The 27,549-nt window shown below is 41.7% G+C and overlaps 4 protein-coding genes across 6 annotated transcripts; 3 read left to right on the top strand and 1 right to left on the bottom strand.

Annotated features, from left to right (window-relative positions):
* Positions 1-1,695: 1,695 nt before the first annotated feature.
* On the bottom strand, positions 1,696-8,228 carry LOC306703893 (tubulin alpha chain). The gene is made up of 4 exons (XM_079170042.1): positions 8,096-8,228; positions 4,074-4,296; positions 3,603-3,751; positions 1,696-3,438 (listed from the first exon to the last, which is right to left on the bottom strand). The coding sequence occupies exons 1-4, from the start codon at positions 8,096-8,098 to the stop codon at positions 2,464-2,466; spliced, it is 1,350 nt and encodes a 449-aa protein (XP_079026168.1). The 5' UTR covers positions 8,099-8,228; the 3' UTR covers positions 1,696-2,463.
* A 2,932-nt stretch (positions 8,229-11,160) lies between these two features.
* On the top strand, positions 11,161-13,132 carry LOC306703865 (tubulin alpha chain-like; the record flags this gene model as incomplete). Its single annotated transcript, XM_079169997.1, has 3 exons — positions 11,161-11,296; positions 11,770-11,918; positions 12,155-13,132. The coding sequence occupies exons 1-3, from the start codon at positions 11,176-11,178 to the stop codon at positions 13,130-13,132; spliced, it is 1,248 nt and encodes a 415-aa protein (XP_079026123.1). The 5' UTR covers positions 11,161-11,175.
* A 1,452-nt stretch (positions 13,133-14,584) lies between these two features.
* LOC306703864 (tubulin alpha chain) lies at positions 14,585-17,931 on the top strand. Its single transcript, XM_079169996.1, has 4 exons — positions 14,585-14,632; positions 16,000-16,222; positions 16,448-16,596; positions 16,822-17,931. The coding sequence occupies exons 1-4, from the start codon at positions 14,630-14,632 to the stop codon at positions 17,797-17,799; spliced, it is 1,353 nt and encodes a 450-aa protein (XP_079026122.1). The 5' UTR covers positions 14,585-14,629; the 3' UTR covers positions 17,800-17,931.
* A 1,264-nt stretch (positions 17,932-19,195) lies between these two features.
* On the top strand, positions 19,196-27,335 carry dnajb2 (DnaJ heat shock protein family (Hsp40) member B2). 3 transcript variants are annotated; one of them, XM_079170927.1, is made up of 11 exons: positions 19,203-19,440; positions 20,918-21,015; positions 21,480-21,589; positions 21,848-21,901; positions 22,136-22,252; positions 22,608-22,682; positions 23,089-23,221; positions 23,718-23,788; positions 24,049-24,345; positions 26,739-26,810; positions 26,969-27,335. In XM_079170927.1, the coding sequence occupies exons 2-10, from the start codon at positions 20,951-20,953 to the stop codon at positions 26,765-26,767; spliced, it is 951 nt and encodes a 316-aa protein (XP_079027053.1). In that variant the 5' UTR covers positions 19,203-19,440; positions 20,918-20,950; the 3' UTR covers positions 26,768-26,810; positions 26,969-27,335. The 3 variants fall into 3 exon arrangements, with proteins under 3 accessions (XP_079027051.1, XP_079027053.1, XP_079027052.1); XM_079170926.1 differs by having other exon boundaries at positions 26,739-27,335; XM_079170925.1 differs by lacking the exons at positions 26,739-26,810; positions 26,969-27,335 and having other exon boundaries at positions 19,196-19,440; positions 24,049-26,262.
* The last annotated feature ends 214 nt before the right edge of the window (positions 27,336-27,549 follow it).

The following is a 27,549-nucleotide window of genomic DNA, read 5'->3' as shown; positions in this document are numbered from 1 at the left end:
ACCTCTGTGGTGGCAGAGAGGGGCCACACTTTGGAGTTAGACTAATGGGAACAGGATATTAACAGTATATTTCTACGTATGTATATGTAGTTTATTCATTTCCACTATTCTGAGGCTAACCCATTGATATACTAAGAGTGCGTCCACAGTTTAAGGGGAGTTATTTATTTCCTCTGTGACGCAACGTGCTCGCAAGGAACACGAGACAAATGTACACATTTTCCACTTTATGCAGCGTAACATTAGCTGAAATATACTATAAGTGTTACCTCGTGGTCTTCGGGGTTCAGGGTCCATAACGCAACCGAGAAGTCATGACTAATTTTGCCTGCACTGCATATTCCCCAGCGTGTTGCCATTGCAAGTTGGCAACCATTGATAAACAACCTCCTCCCCCAGGTGAACGCCTCCACACTATAGACCACTTACTATTTGCTCACTTCCTCTTCAGTGCAGCTATTCACAATCGCCACTAGGGGCTGCTAAAGGGCAAACAAAATAAACCAATACACTGATTCCAATACAGTTAAGATCAAATGGTTCATCATCTGTATGGAGAATGAAATGACTTCTAGTACTCTGGAGATGAGGAATTCCGATGCTGTGTGTGGTGGACAATAATCTTTTTAACCTCCCTGTGAGAAATAATCGAGATGAGAAACCTCTTAAAATATAAAAACATATTTATTTAACAGACACTAAATATTAATTCAGCTGAATGGATAGAGCTCTTTCCCCACAGATGGTTCGGAGGTCTAACAACAAGGAATAGACAAAAACAGAGTATATGCACATTATCTCGTCTCCTCCCTTCGCAGATGTCGTCCTCCTCTATCTGCCGCTGCACACACCAAGGTCGGTTCCCAGCCTTTTCGTGGGAACAGGGTTAGGTGGTGAAATACCTATGAGATCATTTATCGTTAGGTTTTAAATGAGTCTGGTTGGCCTCATCTACATATATGCAGGTTTAAGCGATACAAGTTATACCTAAAAGAACGATATGATACATTTCCACAACAATGTGCAGTGATTTACTTAATGGTTTCACCATGTTGGTTATTTGCTGGTGTCTCAGCCACTATAGAATGTTTGCATGCGAACAAAGCTGACGGCTAAAATAAAGTAAGCTGGCCTGGTTTCAGAGTCTGGAATCAAAATGTACTCACAGAAATAAACTATTTTTTCAGACATAATCTGACACCTAAACACGTGTACCACACACATATAGACAGGGCACCGTCCATACCAGGGGTGGGCAATTATTTTTCCCATGGGGCCACATGAGGAACAGGGACTGTTGTGGAGGGCTGGATCAATAGACTCAATCCTGCTCAATATTAGTCCACCTCTTTATAAAAAGCAGAAAATTGTATAGTTTTGAGAAGCTGCGAGTGGTAAGAGTAAATATTATGATCAGTGGTGGAATGTAACTAAGTATATGTGCTTAAGTACTGTACTTCAAATTCAAGGTATTTTACTTGAGTATTTCCATTTTATTAAACTTCCACTCCACTACATCTCAGAGGGAAATATTGAACTTTTAACTCAACTACATTTGTCTGGCAGCTTTAATTACCAGTTACTTTAAACATTATCATTTTTCAAACCCTTCCTAACTGAACAGTGTATAAATAAGTTAAAATGAGCTCTACCTGAAATATCTGCAGCAGGAATAATGATCCAAACAAATATACATATGTAATATCTATCATTTTAATATTTTTACAGTCAATGCTTAACAATAGGTCAAAGACAAAACTTTTGACATTGCTTTGCTCAGTTTTCCAATCCCAATGAGGAGGTTGCATAAAGATATTGGGTATATAATACTACGCCAACATACAGAATAGAGATCTGAGTGAGTTATGTTTGAGAGAAAGAAATGACAAGGTTTGATCTTACCATGTTGATGTGTTCCAACACTAATAACTTAAGCATCGACCAAACTGTTGCTCAACACTGTAGCCGATGTGGCACAAAAAACATTCAATGGATTTTGTAGATGTGAACTATGAAACGAATAAGACGATCATTTTCATCATGAAAATATTCATAAACACGCTTTATGACAGAATGACAAAGTGAAAGACTCCTTTTTTAAAGTAAAAAAAAAATGTATAAACAGACAATATGATTTGGGGAAAGATTTATTGTGAAACCACACAGGTTTCAAACTTTTAAAGACCAGGTTATTGAATAATGTTCTGACTTTTTGATAAAACAAATGAATAAAAGAGCTATAAATCGACAAAAGCTGTCAAAAGTCAATTTGATGGTACAACGAAGGAACCTTACAGGTAGGTCAATTTTTTATTAAAAAAAAAAAAGGTAAATAAAAAAAAGAAAATGTCTTAATTTAAAAAAAGAAACATGCACAATGTGTTATATTTCTTAAATATTGTCTATGTAACAAATAGACAATTTTTTCCCTGAAAATAATTGGCAAATGCCAGCTAAACCCGTCTAATATTCTTCCCCTTCCTCATCGTCTTCAAAAGAGTCGATCCCAACCTCTTCATAATCTTTCTCCAGGGCAGCCATATCTTCTCTGGCCTCTGAGAACTCTCCCTCCTCCATGCCCTCCCCAACATACCAGTGGACAAAGGCTCTCTTGGCGTACATGAGGTCAAACTTGTGGTCGAGACGGGCCCAGGCCTCAGCGATGGCTGTGGTGTTGCTCAGCATGCACACAGCCCTCTGCACCTTGGCCAGGTCTCCTCCAGGAACCGCCGTTGGAGGCTGATAGTTGATGCCCACCTTGAAGCCCGTGGGGCACCAGTCCACAAACTGGATGGTGCGTTTGGTCTTGATGGCAGCAATGGCGGTGTTGACATCTTTGGGCATCACATCACCACGATACAGCAGACAGCAGGCCATGTATTTACCGTGACGAGGATCACACTTCACCATCTGGTTGGCTGGCTCAAAGCACGCATTGGTGATGTCAGCAACAGACAGCTGCTCATGGTAGGCTTTCTCTGCAGAGATGACTGGAGCATAGGTGGCCAGAGGGAAGTGGATGCGAGGGTAAGGCACCAAGTTGGTCTGGAACTCTGTCAGGTCAACATTCAGGGCTCCATCAAAGCGAAGCGAGGCCGTGATTGAAGACACAATCTGGCTGATGAGCCTGTTCAGGTTGGTGTATGATGGGCGATCAATATCAAGGTTCCTGCGGCAGATGTCGTAGATGGCCTCGTTGTCCACCATGAAGGCACAGTCGGAGTGCTCCAGCGTGGTGTGGGTGGTCAGGATGGAGTTGTAAGGTTCCACCACTGCGGTGGAGACCTGGGGGGCCGGGTAGATGGCAAACTCCAGCTTCGACTTTTTGCCAAAGTCAACAGAGAGTCTCTCCATCAGCAGGGAGGTGAAACCTGAGCCAGTGCCTCCACCAAAGGAGTGGAAGATGAGGAATCCCTGCAGGCCAGTGCACTGATCGGACTGTAACAGAGAAACAATTACAAAGACCGGAAAACGACAGTATTACAAAGCAAAGCATTGCTTTACTGACTGCTTTCAGCAAATATTTGCTGACAACTGTATGGAGCCCTGTTATAAGGCTAAGCCAGTGTGAACACAAAATAAAAACCACTTAAGTTTCTTACCAGTTTGCGGATTCTGTCTAGGACAGAGTCAATGCTCTCTTTGCCGATGGTGTAGTGTCCACGGGCGTAGTTGTTGGCTGCATCTTCCTTGCCTGAGATCAGCTGTTCCGGGTGAAATAGTTGACGGTACGTTCCTGTGCGCACCTCATCTGGGAAATTCAAAGACAAAAGTTGAGGAAAAACAATGTGTCTGTTATAGAAAGCGCTATTAGGTGATAATCTTTTCACAGACTCATAACATGTCCCTGGTTTGGTTAGAGAAGGTAAAATAAATAAAACACAACTTCATCCTCAAAACATAGTTCAATATAACCTCTGTGCTGTGTAGGCTATGGTCAACTGGATTAAATTATGTCAAATTTTCACATGAAATCTTTGTCTTTCTATGGTGTTGCATTGCACTCATCTGTGCCACAAAGTTAAATACTACCATCTAAAAACATAACATATAAACGTCATACCAATACTGACCAATGACCGTTGGTTCCAGGTCAACAAAGATCGCCCTGGGGACGTACTTCCCAGCCCCGGTCTCACTGAAGAAGGTAGTGAAGGAGTCGTCGTGGCCTCCCACGGACTTGCGGTCGGGCATCTGGCCGTCCGGCTGGATGCCGTGTTCCAGACAGTAGAGCTCCCAGCAGGTGTTCCCCATCTGGACACCAGCCTGGCCTACGTGCACAGAGATGCATTCACGCTGGACGAGAAGAAGAGGAGAAGTTAAAAAAGGGAGGCAGAGAAAAGGTGAGAGGGGAAATACAGGAGGAAGATAAAGTGGCAATGCAGGGAAGGGTAAAGATTGCATACTCTTCGCAACGGTGTTTTCCTTTTCCATTGAATCTGCTTTGCAGAATATAATGAATGCAAATAGTACCATAATACAACTTTACAAGTTGCAGCAATCCAAAAGAGTCAATTAGAAGGTCAGCCACTAGGTGGAAGCAGAGAGATATATGGGGGAAAGAAAGTTGAAGTGGAAAGAACGAGCAAAACAGATTCGCTGCAGCTGTCGCTGGGTTTCATGTGACTGTCTGTGAGCAAGGCTCACAAGCTGAAGTGGGGGTTGAGTCCAGAGAACAACTGCTGTTAACATTCATACTACGAAGCTGTATGAATGAATAATTCATCTGAACGAAAGTCACCATGTATTTTGTTTTCTCCAAAGTCAATTCATTTTCTGTGCAATTGGATGTTGCTGGAAACAACAGATTTACATGGAATTTTTGGATTTTACCAGAACATTTAAACAATAGTAGCTATCATACGTGCTAGCAATGTTGCACGTCAATGAGACTGACTGCCTTATGGCAATACTTGATCAATGCGATGGAATACATTGATTTATCAGGTAATTAGTTAGCCAGAAAAAAAGGCATTTCTGTCTGGTTAGTATATTCCTCCAAGAGTTTTTAAGCAATTTTAAGCATACCACCATTAGAGGGTGATATAGATCACAGATCGAAGTTACAGATGCTGAGGTCTGGAAAATGCTGCTAAAATTTTCAAATTAACAATATAAACCAGAGAAAATAAAGCAAACCTGTGCATTCAAAAAGATGCAAACAGGCATCGTGAAACCTTGCTATCAACTTATTCCACTCCATGCAACAGTGAAAACCTTTGACATACTCTATGTCCCCACTTTGCTTCAAGTCAAGCTGCTATTTTCATCCTTTCCCCGACTTCCCCCTTCTCAATGATCACACAGACAAGGGAAGGTGCTGGTGGGTGAGGGGCTAATTTTAGAGTCTTAGAAATCTCAATAAATCCATGTTGATCAACAAGGATTTTGTACTCAATACTTCATCACCAGAAGCTTTCCAAAGCAAAGGTGACCCTCCCCACACTGGACCAGGGTTTCCACGTTAGCAGAGCTCTGTGCAGCAGCTATTTTAGGTTCCTCATAACTAACCTGACACCGAGCAGCCATGGCTGGCTGTTTAGGTAAACACAGACTGGCAGTCCCCCAAAATACTGGTCAAAGTTTGCTGCAATGTGAAAACAAACTCTTTAATTTTAAAAGTTTAAAACAATAAATGTAAAGACTACATATATTTTCTGTCCAAATGATGTTATTTGAATGCTGGGATAGTATTTTTGTCAGCACACACATAAATAAGTCACTAATTGAAGACAAAGTAGTCTCAAGCTTATCCTGTCAGGGTGTGTCTGTATAGAAGACATAAACAAAAGGCACGTCTTGACGCCACATGAACTAGAGATTCCAGTTTTGCTGAAGACTAAAACGAATGAAAAGAATAAAAGACACTCCATAGATTTAGTGAGCGCGAGAGAAAGACGCAAAGTCAACAGGATAGAAAAAGAGAGCAATCAATTTGGTAAAAGCTTTCTCAGCTCAGCAGACATGAGAACAGAGATCCCTTAAAAACCCCATCGCCACAGCACATTCTGCCTCTAGAACAGAAAAATAGACATAGTGCACCATAAACACAAGGCGAGGACGGATAATGATTTAATGGAATCTTGTCCAGACCTGCCATTTATTTAGTTTATTACGATACGTAGGACACCGTGCCTCAAGAGCAAAAGACGACAAATGAATTCAGTCTTTGTATGTTTACATGTGGTTTGAATGCTGATGTTCTGACATCTACAGGCCGGATTGACAATATATTTGGGTTGGATGTCTTGTTGAACATGATCCACCGTGGTTTTGGAGACCCTAAACATTTGTGTGGGACTATCATCAGAATGAAATCTGCCATCCAGAGATCAGAGTCAACTTTGGATGCAACAGATGAACTGGCATGAATCTATTTATTGTGGATATCTTCTATTGTTGTGATATGACCTTTCTTCTGTTGCCACTCCAAGGCCAAAATGTCCCCTTGTATACGAGTTAAAAACTGTTATTAAAGCACGATGTGCTGGAGAAGAGTGTTGCGACGCGTTTTAATTTTCATGGACACCACCATTGAAGTAAAAAACTGGGAATCTGTTCACGCTCAGATGTGTCAAATCTGTAAACGATGAGCTAATGCCAAGCACTTTTCTGTGGATATTCATGATGAAGGATGAACACTATTGACTCTGATAAAAATAGATAACCCATCGGGCTTTCCTGAGGTGAGGCCCCCAGTCGTACTCAATCGAAATGGATCAGCCTGATAAGCCCTCATTGACTAAATATTCTACATCCGTCACCCCTCAGGTCTCTGCTGTTTCCTGACGGGACACAATGTGGTCGTTGTGCCGTAGGCTGCTAGGTCAGGCAATACAAGACTAGAACCACCATTGCACCGCATGGCTGTCATGACATTTGCTGAGCACAATTCACGCTCCAAAAGATAATGGCGTGTTCCGATGCGTCATTCTGAAATAAACTTTTGCACTACAAGCACGGATAAGGCCAATCACAAAAGAAACACACCTCGCACAATGAGAGTGACAGCCATGTGCATTCACTTGTGAGCGTATGTATTTCAATGTAAACCCTTATTTAATGCCTACATTGTTATTTAGGGGCACTGATCAGGTTAAAATATAGCCACATACATTCATACCAGGCATAGTGTAGTTCAAAGAGTTGACATTTTAAAAAAATAAAAAAAGGAACTACATGGATAAGGAATATTTGACCAGGGCGGGTAGTGTATTCAGTACACAATGATACCGTTTAGTTTGTATAGTACGAACAATGCTAACAGGCTGCGTTTAGACTACACTGTGCAAACAAAACACAAAGTTTGCCTGTGCATGTTAGATCAATTCCTGCCATATAGATATAAGACAACCACGGTGTATGTCAAAAAGACCGTTTTCACAATCATTCTAACATCCCAGAGGCTGCAATGTTATCTCGGTTTCATAAGAATAATGTGTCTGTGGAGGCGTCTTTCAAATTGTTGTTGAAGTTGAAGAAGCCCAGCCCACAGTTACAACTTAAACATTGCTGCTTTTGGAATTTGGAGGGAAACGATTGTCTCCTGCCCTGCAGAAACACCCTCTCAATCTGAGCTGACTTGTTGATGGAGGCATTACGAGACACACCTAAATTCCTCAGTGACGCATTTGTGGAAATATCACACACCTAGCCCAGAACAATATATTAAAAAGTGATATTTTAAGGAGAGTATCTTTCACCTATCCTGTCAATAAATGAAAGAAAAAAAGAAATCACACTATATATATATATATAGCATCTGTGTTAATATATTTGTCTCTCCTGATGTGCTGGAAATGTCGACCGATCATCACCACCTGCTCATCCAGGCCAGCAGCCAGCTCAGCTTTAATGACAGTCACTGAGTCTATTTTTGACCTGCTGCAAGAGGGCACACTGGGAGCAGTTCCGAGTTCCTACACCTCACCTTCAATCTGGCACGTTTTCCAAGCGCATTTAAATGCTGAAGACTCATAGGCGCACTGTGGCAAAATGAAAAACTGCTGAGGACCCCTCAGTTTTAGAAGATATAAGCAAACTAAACTTTGGAGTATAGAAGTTTCCCTCAAACTAATACGGAAAATATACATACCATTGTAGCTTCTTAGTAGAATGTCCTTTGACAGAAAAGCAACGTGCAGCTGGCTTTCTTATTATGTGTGTCTTCTCACGGCGGCCGTCAATGTGGTGCGAGTGAGTGAGTAATGCCAGGTGGACAAGGAGCTGCAACTCTGTATTCTACTGCAAACCACTCCCACCTGTCTCTTTGACGAGAACGCACGCTGTGAGCGCGCAGGCCACTTTATGTATTGCAAGAGCGTGTTCATGATGGAAGTCATTACAAATATTGAGGCCATGAGTGCCACTGTTCAAATGAAGTCAGTCTAAGCATTTCAAACTTGGGGAAGTTAGTAATATACATTGCAAATGGGCATTTGTTTTATGTTTCATGGTTGTTTTTGTTTGGTTAGAAAATTGGCCAACATTTTAAGATGATAATTCTCATTTGAAAAAAAAAGAAATGTGAATTATTTTAAAATGTATAGTGACACACTGCTCCGCTGAGAAAGCTCCTACCTGATCAAACACCAACAACAAATTGCTTAATTACCCATTCAAGTGATTAGTTACATTGCCTCACCGATAGTTTAATTCCTATGCAGCAGTATGTCTCACAATGTTGTACACAATGGTTGTCTAAATGCTATTTCAAGTCGTCTCCACACTGTCAAAAATACATTAAAAATATGTGTGTGTGTGGGGAAAAGCAGAATCCACATTTTTCTCTTTGCATTAATCAATCATACCAGTTAATGCATCCATTTGTTTGCCCAAATCACATTTTTATTTTTCTTGCTGTAATTTCATCACTCCCATTCTATCACTTCAGACCTCTTGGCTCTTGTATGTGTGTGTAGGCTATATAAGGGCCACACTTAAGGTCAGTTATCTGGTGGGTGGGAAGAACACCCTGCAAACCGATCCATAACATCAACCCTCCTCTTACTGCCATTTTACTGGAGGTGCTGTCACTGTACCCATTTGAAAGCTAGAGGTCGTAGTTGCTTCACAGCGAGTCACTCAATGAGTAAAAAGTGTATCAAAAGTATGTGACAGCTCAGAGTAGAGTTTTGTTTTTTTCACCACTACGGTGGGTCCTGCAAAGTGTTTTTGCATTCCTGTCACTTTTTCTGTGTGCACTGGGATTGTACAGAATCTTAGTTGATAATGTAATATGTGTCTCCCACAATAAATCTAATTTTTTATTGGCCTACTCTGGGTCCCTTTATTTCTTGCCAGCCCTGGCATTATTATGACCTCTTAATTATGGGGCGTTGTTTGAGACTTATACTCTCAAACAATGGAAGTGGGACATGGTTTTATGACTCAGGGAACACCTATGAGGGCAAAGAAAGAACAACTTTCAGTTCAGACTTCCCTTGTGATATTTTACAACACTTCAGCTCACAGAGCACAAACCAGACCAAAAGGTTTATTAGAAAAGTGTTCATAGTTGCTATATCTTTGACGCTGTGGCATCCCTCTTGGTGTCTCTTAGCTCACTCTTGGCTGCCACATTTATGTTCACAACCAACAGACTTTTGACTGACAGTCATATATACTTTTTTTTTGTGGGGGGAGATAATAACTCATGCATCTTGTGACAGTAAAGAGGAAGTCGACAGGATGCGTGTGAACAAAGACGCCATAGATTGCCACAGGGTTGTATCTCAAAACAGTATATTATACTGAATCAACATTCCCATGTTACAGTAGATGCCCTTTGGACTTGAAAGTGGTTTGACTTGTTTTAAAGAAATTGCGTAACACCTGCCAACTGAAGGCAGTCACTCTACTGCTAACTGAAACTCATGTTGAGTAGACATGTGGACACGTGAACTCAACAACCTTTCAGGCGCGAATGTGTGTGGCCCCGGTACCAGTGGTGGACTTGAATAATCATGATTTTGTGCTTTTCTTTGCTTTTTTCATGCACTATTTCTGTGCTTGACTTTTATGTTGCATATAGTGAAACCAATCCGGCAGGCATTGCTATTTACTCTCAGCTGACGCTCAATGAGTTGGTTCACATGTATTCTGTTTCTCTTCTCTCCCAAGAGGCTGCATTACTCGGGAAGGAAGAGCAGGTCTCATATGTATTGTTTAATGAAGACTGAGAGTTCATTTCAACTTAGGAAATGAGTGTGCTAAACTGGTTCATATTTTTATCACTCATTGTGTGTGAGTATCCACCCAACTCTTGAAAGAAAAACAACAATAATGAAACTGCCAAAAGATCACAGTCTAAGTTTTGAACATTCTGCTATCTTTTGCAAATGACATATGGCAGGTACACTGTTATTTGACAGTGACACACTTGAGCAATTTGATTCTTTCTCAGACTCTTTTGCTTATCATTAATGTTATACTAAATAGCAAACTCAAAGCAACAGGAGTGTTTTGTTTCTATGAAAAGCTACATCATAAAGTGATTTATTAAAGACGGTCAGGTGAAACTACATCAGGTTACCCTCCCCTCATCTGGGGTTGTGCTTCTACTTTCTGAAATATGAGGTGCCAATACACACCAGTACTCACAGACTCACACAATGAATAGGGTGGTGACCTCCTTTTGCATTGTGTCTATGCCTGTCAAGCGGATGAGCTTATCCTGGTCTCATCAGTAGGTTCTCTGATTACAGCGCAGATCAAATCACTGTTCACCTCAAGCTGCAGGTATAAAAACGCAGAGTAGCACAGCTGTCTCCAGCACTACATGTTCCTACCGATACCTGGACTTTGGAGAAGAGGCATAAACTATGGTAAGTTATTGTCTTCCAACGTAAAACTTACTTTACGTGCATACTGCTGTATATATTAAGAATATATGGACTGTATTTGATCAATAATTGTGTGTGAAATATATATTTGTTTGTATCTGCATCAGCCCATGGCAGAGAGTATAAGTAGAATGTGATTACTGGATTTAAGCAGTTTAGTATCATGTGAAGCAGATATGTGGACAGTAAATGTATCTAGTAATTGAACAGTTTTGTTTGCTCTGTGCAGCGTGAATGTATCTCTATTCATGTGGGTCAAGCCGGAGCTCAGATTGGCAATGCATGTTGGGAGCTGTACTGTCTGGAACATGGGATCCAGCCAGACGGACAGATGCCCAGTGGCAAGACCGTTGGAGGAGGAGATAATTCGTTCAACACCTTCTTCAGCGAAACAGAGGCAGGAAAGCATGTGCCCAGAGCCATCTATGTCGACCTGGAACCTACCGTCATCGGTCAGTGCCTGTTACAAAGCTGAGGATATATTTCATTGTTTGAACTTTTTCATGTATTAATGTCATTTTATTAATATTAAAGCTATATGTGTATTAGATAATTGACATTGAGTTTAGGTTTGTTGCATTTTTTCAATTGTTTAACTTTGGAATGGTTCATATTGACAATAACTTAATGTAACAACCTTGTCAAACTGTAAAACACAAGGATGACCACTGGATCCTCACAATCAGTTCTTTACAATCAATGCATACACATTCACATTTTGACTAGAAATAAAACACAAGGATAGAATACAGTGATTATGATTTTCATTTCACAGAAGATGGACAATCATGCAGATCATCTGTTACTAGAATAACGTTTTCTTTCGACATTGTAGAAACGTTTTAATGTCAATCTCTTGACAGTGATTCAACTATTTGATACCTCATTCAATAAATCTGTTTGTCTACCGTTTGTCTATCTCCAGATGAGGTGCGTACAGGAACCTACCGCCAGCTGTTCCACCCTGAGCAGCTGATTACGGGAAAAGAAGATGCTGCCAATAACTACGCCCGTGGACACTACAGCATCGGCAAGGAGATTATTGATCTGGTTCTGGACAGGTCTCGTAAACTGGTGAGAAAAGCTGAGAGTGCCGAGGGTGCATGTTTCCAGTACATTCAAATTGTTTTTTCCTAGACTAAATGTTTTGTCAATTGCTTTTTACAAAAGATATATGCTTTCAAGATTTCAAAACTGCAGAAAAGTTTAGAAATTTTTTTCAGAATGGTGATCTTTCATGTGACTTCATACTTCTGATATTGTGCAAGTCAAGTGGAATTTTAAATAATCAAGGCAACATTTCCTTGCAGTCTGATCAGTGCACTGGCCTGCAGGGATTCCTCATCTTCCACTCCTTTGGTGGAGGCACTGGCTCAGGTTTCACCTCCCTGCTGATGGAGAGACTTTCTGTTGATTATGGTAAAAAGTCGAAGCTGGAATTTGCCGTCTACCCGGCCCCCCAGGTCTCCACCGCAGTGGTGGAACCTTACAACTCCATCCTGACCACCCACACCACGCTGGAGCACTCCGACTGTGCCTTCATGGTGGACAACGAGGCCATCTACGACATCTGCCGCAGGAACCTTGATATTGATCGCCCATCATACACCAACCTCAACAGGCTCATCAGCCAGATTGTGTCTTCAATCACGGCCTCGCTTCGCTTTGATGGAGCCCTGAATGTTGACCTGACAGAGTTCCAGACCAACTTGGTGCCTTACCCTCGCATCCACTTCCCTCTGGCCACCTATGCTCCAGTCATCTCTGCAGAGAAAGCCTACCATGAGCAGCTGTCTGTTGCTGACATCACCAATGCTTGCTTTGAGCCAGCCAACCAGATGGTGAAGTGTGATCCTCGTCACGGTAAATACATGGCCTGCTGTCTGCTGTATCGTGGTGATGTGGTGCCCAAAGATGTCAACACCGCCATTGCTGCCATCAAGACCAAACGCACCATCCAGTTTGTGGACTGGTGCCCCACGGGCTTCAAGGTGGGCATCAACTATCAGCCTCCAACGGCGGTTCCTGGAGGAGACCTGGCCAAGGTGCAGAGGGCTGTGTGCATGCTGAGCAACACCACAGCCATCGCTGAGGCCTGGGCCCGTCTCGACCACAAGTTTGACCTCATGTACGCCAAGAGAGCCTTTGTCCACTGGTATGTTGGGGAGGGCATGGAGGAGGGAGAGTTCTCAGAGGCCAGAGAAGATATGGCTGCCCTGGAGAAAGATTATGAAGAGGTTGGCGCTGACACCATGGGAGAGGAGGATGAAGATGGAGAGGAATACTGACTTGCCTCAGGTCTCAATTTAAGCCAAAGAAAATTGATATATAATCCTGGTTTTGAAATGGAGCATTTATTTTTTGTAGTAAGGAAAATGCAGGTCAAATATATGAATAAACCAACAATTTGGTTGAGAAAACAACACATTTTAATAAACCCTATTATTATTATTATTCTCTTTAAAATAGAGCAAAATGGTGAAATAAAAAAAATAGATGAAAACATCTGAAGTATCTCTTGAACTAAGTTGCACCTTGAAGAACTCAGTATATTCTGCATATTGTGACACATATTCACAAAACGAACCTTAAATCCTGAAAACACGAGGATAACATCTTACGGAATCATAAGTCACCGTGTAAAATCACATTTGCATTCAAAGCAAAAAAATAATTGTGGTCAGACACATCCTATTTTGGACATTTAAAGTGTTTTTCTTTCTGCCATATCAGCCTGAGAAACTTAGACCAAACCCTCTCTTTTGTGCCCCTCCCCCTTACTATCCTCTCCCATGTGGAATGTAAGTTATGAAGAGGTCCTATGTCAGTTTCTGTATACCATTCAGCTGTGACTGTGTGAGAGCAGGAGGGACAGAAAATAACTCCAACTCACTGACTGGTGTTGTTTGTGTAGCTCATACTCAGACAGTGGCCTGCAGCAACAATAGGATCCCAGTAATGTATGAATCACAGCTCTGTCATCCTGAGAGGGCTGGTGAAAAATTGCACAAAACTTCCCTTGTTGTTACCCTTTTACACTTCAGTAATGCGCTAAGTATATACTGTGAGGTTTCAATGTGTATTCTGAATCAACTGATTAAACTGAAACACTGCATATTGCCGTGTCATTTGTGTCATCTCACATTTCTTGACGCTTTCCTGTATTAAAGCATTTGTTTTTTACATTTCATTATTAAGAATAAAGACCTTCATTGACTTTTCCCTTCTTCCAGATCAATTTTGTGTGATTGCTAATTCGAAGATTAAATACAGACAAAGGGTAAGTGGGTTGATGAGGCTGCAGAGGAATGTATACATTAAACAAATCACAAGCCCACAGTCCTTGTGAAACGCATACACTGTATATTATATGCTGTGAAAATGTCACGGGTGACGACTCTGCATGCTACTGGTAAACTCCAGACATAACAACTCATTTAAGCGTTAAACTCTCATGCACGCAACATGAGAAAATGGGGGTAAATTGATCATAAAGCAAATGTAAGAGGGTCATTTTCGCACTGATAAGCGTTTAGTCTCAAACTGACAGACAAAGCACATACATGAAAGGGCGGATAATATGACAGACCGTATGGGACTTCCCACTTTTTTTCCTTTTTTTTAAACTGCTGCTCCCTCCCGCCAATGAGCTATGCAGCTGCTTGCTGTGGTTTCCTGCCTGCCCCCTCCACATCCTTGCCTATATAAACCCTGACTCTCCCTCTCCTCTGCACTTCTGCCTTGTATCTGAATCCTCAACGTCAGTCGAAGGACGAGCAGACAAAATGGTGAGTAAGAGCTTGGCTGGTGACGTAGCCTTGAAATTTCCACTCTCTTCCCTTCAGCCTCCCTTTGTCTGTGTTTCTCAGCATTAGATTGATTACACAGCCGGGCCTCTTTAATTCTCATAAGGCCTCTGCTGGGGAGTTTAAGGTTACTGATACAACAGCAGCTTTGTCTTATGAAGTGACAGTAGTTTTGAGTTGAATTTATGTAATGAAACTTTTTTGGGCATGTCTGGTGAGAATTCAGGAAGAGGTGTGCCATGGGATAGTGTCTTATGACTACACAACTCCATAAGTCGTCTCCGTACTCTTGGACTGTCCATGTCAGATGACAGACACTACATGAGTTTGACTGCTTTGACATTTTCCGTGTGATGAACTTCAGCTGGTCAAAAAAGCAGGAAACATAATACAACTAAGGTAATTTAAAATAGTGGAGTCGTATGTGTTTTTTGAAGAATTAAAGTAATCTTGAGTAAGAAGGAGTGATTGGAGTAATCGTGGCAGTGGGGGGATGGATAGAAAGAATAGAAAAAAAGGAGTGGCCTGTCCTGGGCAGTATCAGTAAGTTGGCAGCCATTTTGCAGCTCTTAGGAGTTTTTGGTTGGAGAAAGATGTGGAGAGAGGGAGAGAGAGAGGGAGACATCGCTGCCTGTTACATTGCACTATGCAGCTGGACAGGATGGGGGAGGCGAGAGACTCAAAAGGGGAGGGGGTGAGGAGAGGGAGGAGATACAGGATGGAGAAATGGGGGAAGGTTTTTCCATCTTCTTGGGACATGGCCTTCCTGTCTGCCAAATAGTGCCGTAGTTTATACGTTCCATTTTCTTGAGGAAACTACATGAAATGTGTTCTCGGGGTTTTTAAAAGTGCATTTCCTCTGTAGCTATTTCCTGCCCACGTTTGCTGTTTCTCCTATAACAGCAAAGAGTGCAGACTCTGCACAATCCAACAGCTGCTTTCTTTTAAACGCTGGCTCGCTCATAAGCACTTTAAGCAGCTGAAAGCTTCAACATTCTGGAACCAGTTTTCAGGCGTTAACGTTTCCGAACTGAGTGCAGACGTCACACCCAAGATTGTCATCGGACATGAAGTTCAAAGAAATAGCGTCTGCGCCAAAGAGCAATAAGGAAATGCAATAGATTGTCTTTCTTTCTCTTGCCTTTTTTATTACAAATGTGAACCATGAAACCACTTCACTGAATGTTCTTGTGAGCTGACCCGACATACGCTGTAAAAGTCCCAAGACATTTGTAAGCAGTCAGTATTGAATCAGAAGCAATGCAGTAAAACTTGCATTTGGATGGTAAATGAACATCTCATAATGTATTAGTTTCCTTGAACCAACCTCTCTCCCTTCTTTTGTTCAGCGTGAATGTATTTCCATGCACGTCGGCCAAGCCGGAACCCAGATGGGCAATGCCTGCTGGGAGCTGTACTGTCTGGAACATGGGATCCAGCCTGACGGACAGATGCCCAGTGACAAGACTATCGGAGGAGGAGACGACTCCTTCAATACCTTCTTCAGTGAGACAGGGGCAGGAAAGCATGTCCCCAGAGCCATCTTTGTCGACCTGGAACCTACTGTCATCGGTCAGTGATGTGAAAATAGTGTTAAAATAAACATGAACTTACAAATACACCTGACTTCACAACTCCTAATACATAAAAAATAAAGTATACTGTATGTACACTCTTGACGATATATATACTTTAATTTAAAAGCAAAAGTATTGCAGCTGTCATTCTTGAGGAATGTAATGGTCATACCTCATGATCATTAGCTCTTATTTTTGTTTTCAATTGTTCCTTTCATAGATGAGGTGCGTACAGGAACCTACCGCCAGCTGTTCCACCCTGAGCAGCTGATTACAGGAAAGGAAGATGCTGCCAACAACTACGCCCGTGGACACTACACCATCGGCAAGGAGATTATTGATATGGTTCTGGACAGGACTCGTAAACTGGTGAGAGTTTAGTTCGCTTGCTAGCCAGGTATAGCATTTGGCAGGCTGGTCTTTTCACGAAACTAGATTTAATTGTCAAAAGATATATGCTTTCAAGATTTCAAAACTGCAGAAAAGTTTTGAATTTTTTTTTTTCAGAATGGTGATCTTTCATGTGACTTCATACTTCTGATATTGTGCAAGTCAAGTGGAATTTAAAATAATCAAGGCAACATTCCCTTGCAGGCTGATCAGTGCACTGGTCTGCAGGGATTCCTCATCTTCCACTCCTTTGGTGGAGGCACTGGCTCAGGTTTCACCTCCCTGCTGATGGAGAGACTCTCTGTTGATTACGGAAAGAAATCAAAACTTGAATTTGCCGTCTACCCGGCCCCCCAGGTCTCCACCGCAGTGGTGGAACCTTACAACTCCATCCTGACCACCCACACCACGCTGGAGCACTCCGACTGTGCCTTCATGGTGGACAACGAGGCCATCTACGACATCTGCCGCAGGAACCTTGATATTGATCGCCCATCATACACCAACCTCAACAGGCTCATTGGCCAGATTGTGTCTTCAATCACGGCCTCACTTCGCTTTGATGGAGCCCTGAATGTTGACCTGACAGAGTTCCAGACCAACTTGGTGCCTTACCCTCGCATCCACTTCCCTCTGGCCACCTATGCTCCAGTCATCTCTGCAGAGAAAGCCTACCATGAGCAGCTGTCTGTTGCTGACATCACCAATGCGTGCTTTGAGCCAGCCAACCAGATGGTGAAGTGTGATCCTCGTCACGGTAAATACATGGCCTGCTGTCTGCTGTATCGTGGTGATGTGGTGCCCAAAGATGTCAACACCGCCATTGCTGCCATCAAGACCAAACGCACCATCCAGTTTGTGGACTGGTGCCCCACGGGCTTCAAGGTGGGCATCAACTATCAGCCTCCAACGGCGGTTCCTGGAGGAGACCTGGCCAAGGTGCAGAGGGCTGTGTGCATGCTGAGCAACACCACAGCCATCGCTGAGGCCTGGGCCCGTCTCGACCACAAGTTTGACCTCATGTACGCCAAGAGAGCCTTTGTCCACTGGTATGTTGGGGAGGGCATGGAGGAGGGAGAGTTCTCAGAGGCCAGAGAAGATATGGCTGCCCTGGAGAAGGATTATGAAGAGGTTGGCACTGACAGCATGGGAGAGGAGGATGAAGAGGGAGAGGAGTATTAAAGGGCCAAACATCATCCGGGCTTTCCTATCACATATTCCAAAAGTTATCATGAATGCAACACATTCCCCAAAACATAAATTGTGATCGGTGACCAATTATCAGTATTATCAATAAAATGTTCTCATGAACCTTTTAAATGATGAATTGTGGTTATTCATGAACTCGTCCAGCCTTGGCAGTCTATTTAACAAAATATTTTGTTGTAGATTACTACAACAACAATCGCAGAATACCTTGCAGCCTAGAGACTAATATGCATTTTATACTGCATCATCTAAAGTGGTCTCAGACTAATTAATTATGTATTTAACTGTTACAGCTGTTACAGATTATAACCTTTGCTTTATTTGCTATTAATACAAAGGCTTTTTTCAGGAGAGTTATGCTGGATTTCAGAATGTGTATTTAAGTGCAGCTCCAGTTCATTTACAAAGGAAATTCTAGCTTCTCGGTCTTTGCCAATTTTCTGCCCATTGGTGCCATGATGATAATCCACAAAGTACACAACGGGCTGGGCCGGCCTTGTACCTGCAGTTGCTTCTCTCAGCCACTAGATGGGAGCAAGGTGACCAGCTAGTTAAGCTATGTGTGTTACTTTTTTTAGTCCTATTGATGTTTAGTCATTTAAACCTGGCTGAGGTCTTCATGTGTGATCCCGATGAGTCACACACTTAAAGCCCACTTCTTTACACTTCTCTGTTCTACTAAATGTAAGTGCTCTGTATAAAGGGCAATATGTATTCAAGATCTTAAGAACAGAACTATTATCAGTTAAAAGCACTTAAAGTATCATTGTATTATTATTAAATTAAAATTAAATTATTGTAGGCCTGAATATTATATTATTGAATAATAATTATTGTGCTCGTAACAATAAATGTGTTAGACGCATGTTAAGGTTAAAGTTGGTCATCCCCAATGTTGACTACTTCTCATTGTGTGCTTCAATGTATTAGAATGAATACATTTCCAAACGATTGCTGTCAGATACATGTAGCTAGTGTAGTAAATGTTTAATGGGAAATGATCGAGCAAAGTTCAAGTACCTTAACATAGTTACCTTAGGCCGCTTGAGTAAATTCAACATGTCACCAGCTGCATTGGTAACACAGTGACATGGAATTGTCTAGAACATCTACGGGATAATTTGGATTACATGTCAAGTTGCGGGTTTCATTGGCTAAGCAACAATAGCACGGGAGCAACAGGCATCGGTTCGGCGCAGGGCGGGTCTGGCGACGTTTCCAAACTCTCGCATGTTCCAGACGCGCTATTTCTCTCTCTCAGCTGATCGTGACGTAGCGCGTGCAGCTTAGATCAGCACACGAGGCGAGCAGGGCCGAACGTCCGTCTGTTTTTTTGTTGTTGTAGCTGTTGGAGACCGTGGAGTAGACCGCGGAGGCATAACGGCACACCGCAGACATACAGTGTTTTTTAGAGAATAGTGTTTGTGTCGGGGCGGTGGAGAGAAGGACCGAGAGGGGGGCGGGGGGGCAGAGGCTGTATGTGCGGCTGTCACGAAGAGAGGGAGAGCCTGCATACCACAACCAGAGACACCGCTATCATAACTAATTCATGGTCGCTCCAAAGCGGTGGACAGACTGCTAAACTGCTCACTCATATCCCGAACAACTGAGACGGTAGGTCTTGTGAATGTGGCTACCCACTGTACTGTAGTTGTATTCGGCTGTAGACGTCCAACTTTACCATAATAGGAAATATTGTGTCAACCGAAAACAACAAACAAATAACGTTAATGGTATACCCTTTAATGTTTATTCTATGTAGTCATTGAATATAGACCGCACCTGCGCCTTTAAGTGCATCTGCCCGTGTATGTAGGTTTGTGTAGGCCTACTGTCATGTCAGCACCAGTTGTCAGATGGTACGACGCTAGAAATAACATAGTAATTATACTTGAGTGAGCGCATGGTTGTTTCCCGAGGGAGCATAGAAAGTTAAGTTTAGTTATTTTATCTCAGTCTGGAAGTCCCCTTCAGCCCTAAAAGCGTTGGAAGTCCACTAATGAGATTGGCATGGTGTTTTACTCTGACTGTGGCTGTAGCGGAACTGTAGCCTACTGAGGTCTTATCATTTCTAGGGCACACTAAGGTGAACTTTTTAACCTTAACATGACATGAATAGATAATATGTGAGCATCCATCTGTCAAACAAAGATTGACCGATTGGAGTCTTTTCATGCATGTATCTCTGATAATCTGCATGAATAAACATGAAAACAGTGCCAACCGCATTGACTATTATTATCCCGTACCCACACACTAATTATGGCCATACATGTGAGACTAATCAAGTATTGATTCTAGTCTTAATATATATGTCAGTCAACTCATCATTACTCATTGCTTGTGTGATGCATGATGACTCATTCCTAAAACTAGTGACAGAACAGCAGCTTTAAAAAGCAATCGTGTCAATGCCAATCACATGTGGGCGGAACTGGATATGTTGACTTCTTCGGCAAAAATGTATTTGAGATTCATTTCGCTGGAGCTTTTTCATCATGAAAAAGATCGAATGAGGTGAATTTCATTGAGTGTAAAAAACAAAAGAAACGGATATTATTGTCACATAGACACTAATTAACAACCACAACACAGGTGTTATGAATTACTCCGGCAGATTAGTCAAAACTGGGAAGAGCATGCTGGGAAGTAGATGACGTCATTTATTAAAAAACATTTGCAAATAGATGTCGCAAAACTAACAAGATATTGTAGGGCATGTCGACCAAGTTTTGCCTGTAAACAGCCACACACTCCCAAGACAAGGGCAACATAAGTGAAAACACTTCCAAAAAAAGGGAATTACACATTTCTACAATCTGTATTTGTTAACACTTTAGTATACAGAATGATAAACAACTAGGTTTACATTATTGCTTATACTCCCCCTGTTGTATGTGACCACTTGTCTTCAAATTAAATAAATAATGAGCACAGCGCTGTTTCTTTTCCTTTTTAGGAACTTTAGGAAATGCCAAGGATTTACAAACTTTTCGTTATCAGACAGGAATTTGGTAAATGCAGTGTGTGTGTGTGTCCAATCAGAGTTGAGTACATTCTGTATTCAAAGGAAAGCTATCGTTTCTGTCAGGGGGCGGTGTGGTGACGAGTGACAGGAGGCAACATGGTGGACTACTATAACGTCCTGGGAGTGTCCAAAACAGCCTCTCAGGATGACATCAAGAAGGCGTGAGTATCCAGGGAGTCACTTTACATAATTCATAAACAACAAAGTTATAGTATAATAGAGTTTACTTTATTACTTAACTTTGCCAGTTTATATAAATAATCTTCACCTCAAAAATGTGTCTGGATTTCATGAACTTCAGACCACATTTGAATTATTTTTCAAACAAAATCATTCCTGTCCAGAACACGAGGGATAAAATGACAAAATACCAATAATACAATATCTCATTATACATTGTAACTAAAGCCATAAATAGAGGTTTAAAAACCACTGGTATGACAAATACAGACTTCTCAAAAACATAGAATGGTCTCACTGGTGTCTTATTTCTTCAAGGCTCTCCGTAGTGCATTGCTTGTTGTTGTAGAAGAGACCATAGTACTAGTACATAGTCTTTATATATTGTTTATATTTATTATATATGGTTTGTATGTATGAGTCAATGTTTGTGTTGTGATTTCAGGTACAGGAAACTGGCACTAAAATGGCATCCAGACAAAAATCCCGACAACAAAGAGGAAGCAGAGAGAAAGTTCAAAGAACTGTCGGAGGCCTATGAAGTCCTATCTGACAGTAAGTCAGCGCATTGTGTATACACTGTGTGTGTGTGTGTGTGTGCGTGTTGTCAAGTGGCTGTTGGAACTTGATTTTTATTGATGCTGTGAGTTATGAATTTGAATCTCTGTGTTAAAATGTCAGACTCTTCAGGGAGGAACTTCATTCATAGAACCCATGAATCAGTTTCCGATGTCGTACATCTTGAGTTTAATTTGTGCTGCATGAGAAAAAAACCGATCCATCGTTAAATTGCACTCTGTCCCTCTGCCACAGCGAGTCAGCGTGATGCGTACGACAGATATGGAAATGACAGAATGCGACACACAGGTAAATAAAACTCGGCTCTAAGGAGGTATTGAGATATGATATGATTGCATTCATTACCTTCCTCTCACTCTCTTTGCTTTTGTCTCTCCACTTATTTCCTTCCCTATGTTTCCTGCCCCCTCCACTTCGTTCACTTCTTTCCTTTCTGAGCCCTGATGTGTTTTCTTCTCCGTCTACTCTTTCTCTCTTTTGGTTGCTCTTCACCCACCTGACCCTGACGACTTCATCTTCCAGGTTCCTCCAGCTCGGACTTTTCATCAGATTTCCCAGGATTCACCTTCACATTCCGCAACCCAGACGAGGTTTTCAGAGAGTTTTTTGGCAGCCAGGATCCTTTTGCTAACTTTTTTGGTAAGTCATACACAATATTTATTCAGGCTTGATTTTATTATGAATATTTTGTTTGAAAATCAAACATTTTACTGTTTACATTAGGGGGAAATTAATACTAATATTGAAGTAATTGTCAGTTTAAATTTAAGTTCTTTTTTTGATGGATCCCCTCTGGACACCTGTGAATTTCGACTTTTGGGAGTCTGATTATCCTACTCGGGGAAAATCTCCCTTTTTGTATTCCTTCAATTGCTGAGCAGTATTAACACCATACGCCCCCAAAACATAAGATCCCATTGCTTTACTTAAGTCTAACTTCTTAGTCAGTCAGTACATCAGTAATTATATGTGTCTTTCTCTTTCTCTCATCCAGATGACTTCTCATCCTTTGGAGGCTCGTCCTCTCGCCTCGGCCCCAGTCGCTTCTTTTCTTTCCCTTCAGCACGAGGTGAACGGTTACATGCCGAAAATTTGCAAATACAGTATCCTGTACTGTCGCTGTCAAATTAGACATGGCATATCATATTTATGTTCAAGAGATGAGCGAGAAGGTTATCAGATGTCCTAACTCTCTGTTACATGGAAAACACTGCCATCTGTTAGAATTGACACCTCAAACATACGGTAGTTAGTAACGTTCAACATGTTTTTGAATCCATGCAAAACGTAGATTGAACTCCATGTTATCATAGCAGTGATACTTGTGTTCCAAGCTGCTCTACGGAGTAACTCACTGGACAGGCCTCACAGGATAGGTATTATCTTTGTAATGATACATCAAAATGAACCAATCTCTCTTTTTTTTTTTTCTCTTCTCTTCTGCTCTTCTTTCCTGATCATCTGTCCTTCTTCAGTTGATTTCACGTCCTTCTCCTCTTCCTTGGGTGGTCTGGAGGGGATGGACAGCATGGGCGGAGGGATGGGCAACTTCAAATCAGTTTCTACCTCCACTCGCATCATAAATGGAAAACGCACCAACACCAAGAAGTACGTAAGAACACTTACCGAAACCTGGGAAATCATCACAACAGGGACACAAGGCTTGCTATGAGCAATGCCGGAAGGCATGAAAGTGAAATATTTTAGAAAATGATCTGAAATTTGTCATAATTGTACAGTTTAAATTTTCCCACACTTTCAAAATCCTGTCAATGTAGCATGCACCACGAGGTTGAAACTAGGATTAATAACGGTAAACCGGAAGGTACAAAACAAGTGTAGCAAACTATGATTTGTCCTTCTCATTTTGTATTTTATTTTATTAGAATCCAACTGGATATTGTTTTGTTTAAAACATAGATATAATGTAGTAATAACATTGTAGCCTTAATAAGTTAGCATACAGATGACCTTACAAGATTAGCTCTGCATTTATGTTGATGAGAGAAAGTACCACAGTGACAGACACACACACACACACACACACACACATTGATAGAGAAATGTTAAATACCATTTATCTCTGTATTTGCCTTGCTTACAGGGTAAAGGAGAATGGGCAGGAGAGAACAGAGATTGAGGAGGATGGAGTGTTAAAGAGCGTCCTAATTAATGGTAAGACCATATACATTGATTGGTGGGACAACAAATTATCCTAAATTGGTACCACGTGCAAAGAAAAGTCATAGATGTAACAACGACAGGAATGCTTATGTCAAAGATATCAAGTCAAACGTTGTAATTGCATTACTAGAGGTTTTGGTATTGAAGGTAATTAAGAGAATTGAAGCACGGGGCCATTCCTACAGAAATGTCTCCCGTAGGCCGTACAAGTCCATTTGCCAAACACACCTGTGTTGTTTTTGTGTTCCCAGGTGTGGAGGACGGAATGGCCCTCGCACTGGAGCTGAGCCGACGAGAGGGACAGCACCATCGCTCACCGCAGAAGCCACACATCCAAAACAGATCACCCGCCGATTCCGACAGACCCCACCCGAGCCCTCACTCTGCACCCACACACCGGTCACTTAGCTCCGCCCCCTTCTACAACTACGGGCTGACGGGCAGCAGCGAGGATGACGAGGAAGACGAAGACCTGCAGGTGGCTTTGGCATGCAGCCTGTCAGAAATGGAAGCCCAGCAGAGAGCAGCCGCTACCGACTTCATATCAGGTGCTGAGGGTGTGGGCAGAGCCATGAGGGACAAAAGTGGTGGCCTTAAAGGAGGCGGGGTTGTTAAGACGACACATTTTCATGTGGCTAATACTGAAAAGGTGGTTGTAGGGGAGAGAGATGAAGAGGGGAAGTTTAAAATGGGCTCAGGGCCTGGAGCTGGGTGGGTAACGGAGGAACAGGAAACCAGGGAAGCAGACTTCTCTCCTGAGTCCTCCACAACCGCCAGCACTACGCCACTAAGCCAGAGCAGTGAAGAGGAGTTTGAACCTGCCATGAAACAAAAGGATGGCAGTGTGAAAAAGAAAAAGAAGTGTGGGTGTATTATGTGCTAATGCGGTGTGTGTCTGTGTGTGTGTGTGTGCATTTGCAATGCCTTATTTTTTACAATTACTTCAGTGTAAAACTCTAATGTTATGTAGTTGCCAAACTCTTGATTTGAGGCACAGCCTCAACTGATCCCAAGGCGTTGATGCAGTCTTAACACCTCTCAAAGAGAGAGTGAGTCAACTTTGACAGGGTGCCAACAGTGACATTGACATATCATTTCAATAAACAGCTACAAGATCCAACCAAATGTGAAGCAACACAGAGGATTGTGTCTGAATGTGTGTGAATTTTGCCAAATATTTATGCAGACTGAAAAGAGTGGGATTCAGTGGAATTTAGATGTGGCCAGGTTGGTAGTGATTTAAATCCCAGTTAGGGCAGAGTGTTGTGTGTGCGTGTGCAAAGGGAATTTATCATGATTATGGCACAAGCTCTGAAACAAAAGATCAAAATCAAAAGCCGGTGAAAGAATTTATGTTAAAAAAACCAACCTTGCTCTAGAAAGAAATTCAGTGTTTATTGGTCAGCTGACAGCAATTTCTAGAATATACAAAAGCAAAAACACGCTAGTAAATACACTCCCAGTCAGAATTGTTCGAACCGGTAGCACAGCTTCTACCCTGTTGCGGAGTTGCAATAGTAAGGACCGAATGTATCATTCATGTACATGTCTTGGCCTTTATGCCCTTACTAAAGTATCATGACCGTGTTTGGTCAGATCGTAGGTTCGGGGGGGGGGGGGGGGCAGCACTTTATGGAGTTAGAGCACAGTGTACAATGGGTACCGCATTATGACGGATTGTAAACCACAGTTACAATTAATCATCATATAAATATTTTCATATGTTGATCCTTTTGGTGCCTTTGCATGTTTTAACTTCTTTACTACGTGTTTAATGTGCCAAGTTAGAAAAACAACTATTGTATTTAAAGCAATGCAAATGTCAAAGCTCTACATTAGCGATTGGGAGTGTTGTCAGCTGTCCTGAGATTACAATGTGCGAAAATATGGAGCTTCATCTCCAAATCAATGCTCGCTTTGATTTCCCTTTGACTGCTTTGACCTGTCAGGGTAGCAGAAGTACTGTGGCTGTGTTAACCGTCCATCAACAGCTGTGGATTAATTACAACCTCAAGCTAAACAGTTAACCCCACCTGCTCCAGTTTAGCTGTAGTGTGCTGCTGACTGCTGAAATAAGATTGCATTAATAGTTAATGTATTAATATTCTGCTTTCACTTTCACAGATAACTATCATCACTGGTAAAAGTCAAGCACAGCTGTGATAACACATCAATTTTTTTAATACTCGAATAATTGCTGTTGTCTCTGAGTTGTTTATCATTTCTCCTCTTCAGACATTTATTGCGTATGAAGAGAGAATGAGAAACAGGCAGATGGTTCCTTTTGCAAATCTATATCCGCCTGTATTTTTGTACTACATAAACTTCCATGTGTTTGAATTTTTTTTTTATTTTCAGATTGTTAAAAGGGAAGTAACAAATAAAGATTGAGCTGAAGAGGATAATTGGGATTTTTGATTTTTGATTTCAGAATATGGCAGTAATAGTTTCCATCAGTTACACTGATTTCATGCTATACTAGTACTACCACTACTACTAAACTAACAACGATACATGAAAGGAACTGAAGTGGGGTTTTCCCCGTCATTCAATCTGAACCGGGTCAACAGAACTTGATCAGGATGTTCATACTGACCCTTTACTCTCCCTCACAAGCTGCATGCTGATGCTGAAGTCTGTTTCTCGTCTCTCTGCTCTCATGGCCTATGCTGTGCAAGAGAGTTTCTCCTGTTTTCAGTGCAAACTAAGTTGTTTTAAGATCGACATTGAAACTATTAGCTTGCTAAAAAAGACGACCGTTCTCAAGATCTAGTTTTTCTCTTTTCCGGTAGATTTGTAACCAAACCCTGTAAGAAAAAAAAACCGGCCATGTGAATGTCCTACATCTCCTATCCTATCCTATCCTGCACCACGTATCACAAATTTGAAATATTTGAAATATGTTTTTGTTTTGTCTTACACTCCCTGCTTCCTGTTTCAGACTCAGACTTCAAGGCCTTCACAAGCTAACCTGATTGGCTCATGCTGTGCTGTGCCCTAGCCCCGCCGTGAGGTAAAGAACCAGTGTGAACCTGAAGCACCCTGAAAGTTGCCCCATAAGCCCCATGTAGACGATGATCTTTCAAAGGAGTCATGTATATATCAGGTGATGCCTACAGTATTTGCATTACTGATACATTGTAACATGTCCTTGTACATCTATTCCGACAGGTCAAACACTTGTCCCTCTCTGCCCACCATGGCTACTACCTGCTGAATGACACTTAATGGCATGACACGAAAGATATGTGTGTGTTTCTATGTATATGTGTGAGTGTGTGTGTACTAAGCTCATTGTGGAGCAAAAAAGACTGGAAAGATGTATTTTGAAACCCAAGGGAATAGTTTTAAGTCATCTCTGCATTAACTAACACTGTTTCAGCTTAATTCTAATTTGAATTATGTCTGCAAGTGGAAACAAATAGAAACATGTTTCTAGACATATAAAGCAGAGGAAATAAAGCATCTCCTGCTGACTACTCTGTATCAGTCCGTGGTAGTTTATCTTTGTAACAAGAATTGTCAGGGTTAGTATCACAGAATTGAAGATTAAAAATGCCAAAAATTTAATTTGAGGTTGAAAAATATCTACTTGGCATATTGTAATAGAGTTGTTTTTGGCTATTCTACCCTTGTGCTGCGGGGGACGCTGTCTGTAAAACTCTGGAATTCCAACTATCTATTGCACTTTTGATGCACTATTTATACATTTTGTATGATAGATGTAAACAGCTTTAAATACATGAGACAGA

Source organism: Pholis gunnellus (genome assembly GCF_910591455.1).
Source record: "Pholis gunnellus genome assembly, chromosome: 12".
Classification (NCBI taxonomy): Eukaryota; Metazoa; Chordata; class Actinopteri; order Perciformes; family Pholidae; genus Pholis; species Pholis gunnellus.
This window is presented reverse-complemented; position numbering and strand designations above follow the sequence as displayed.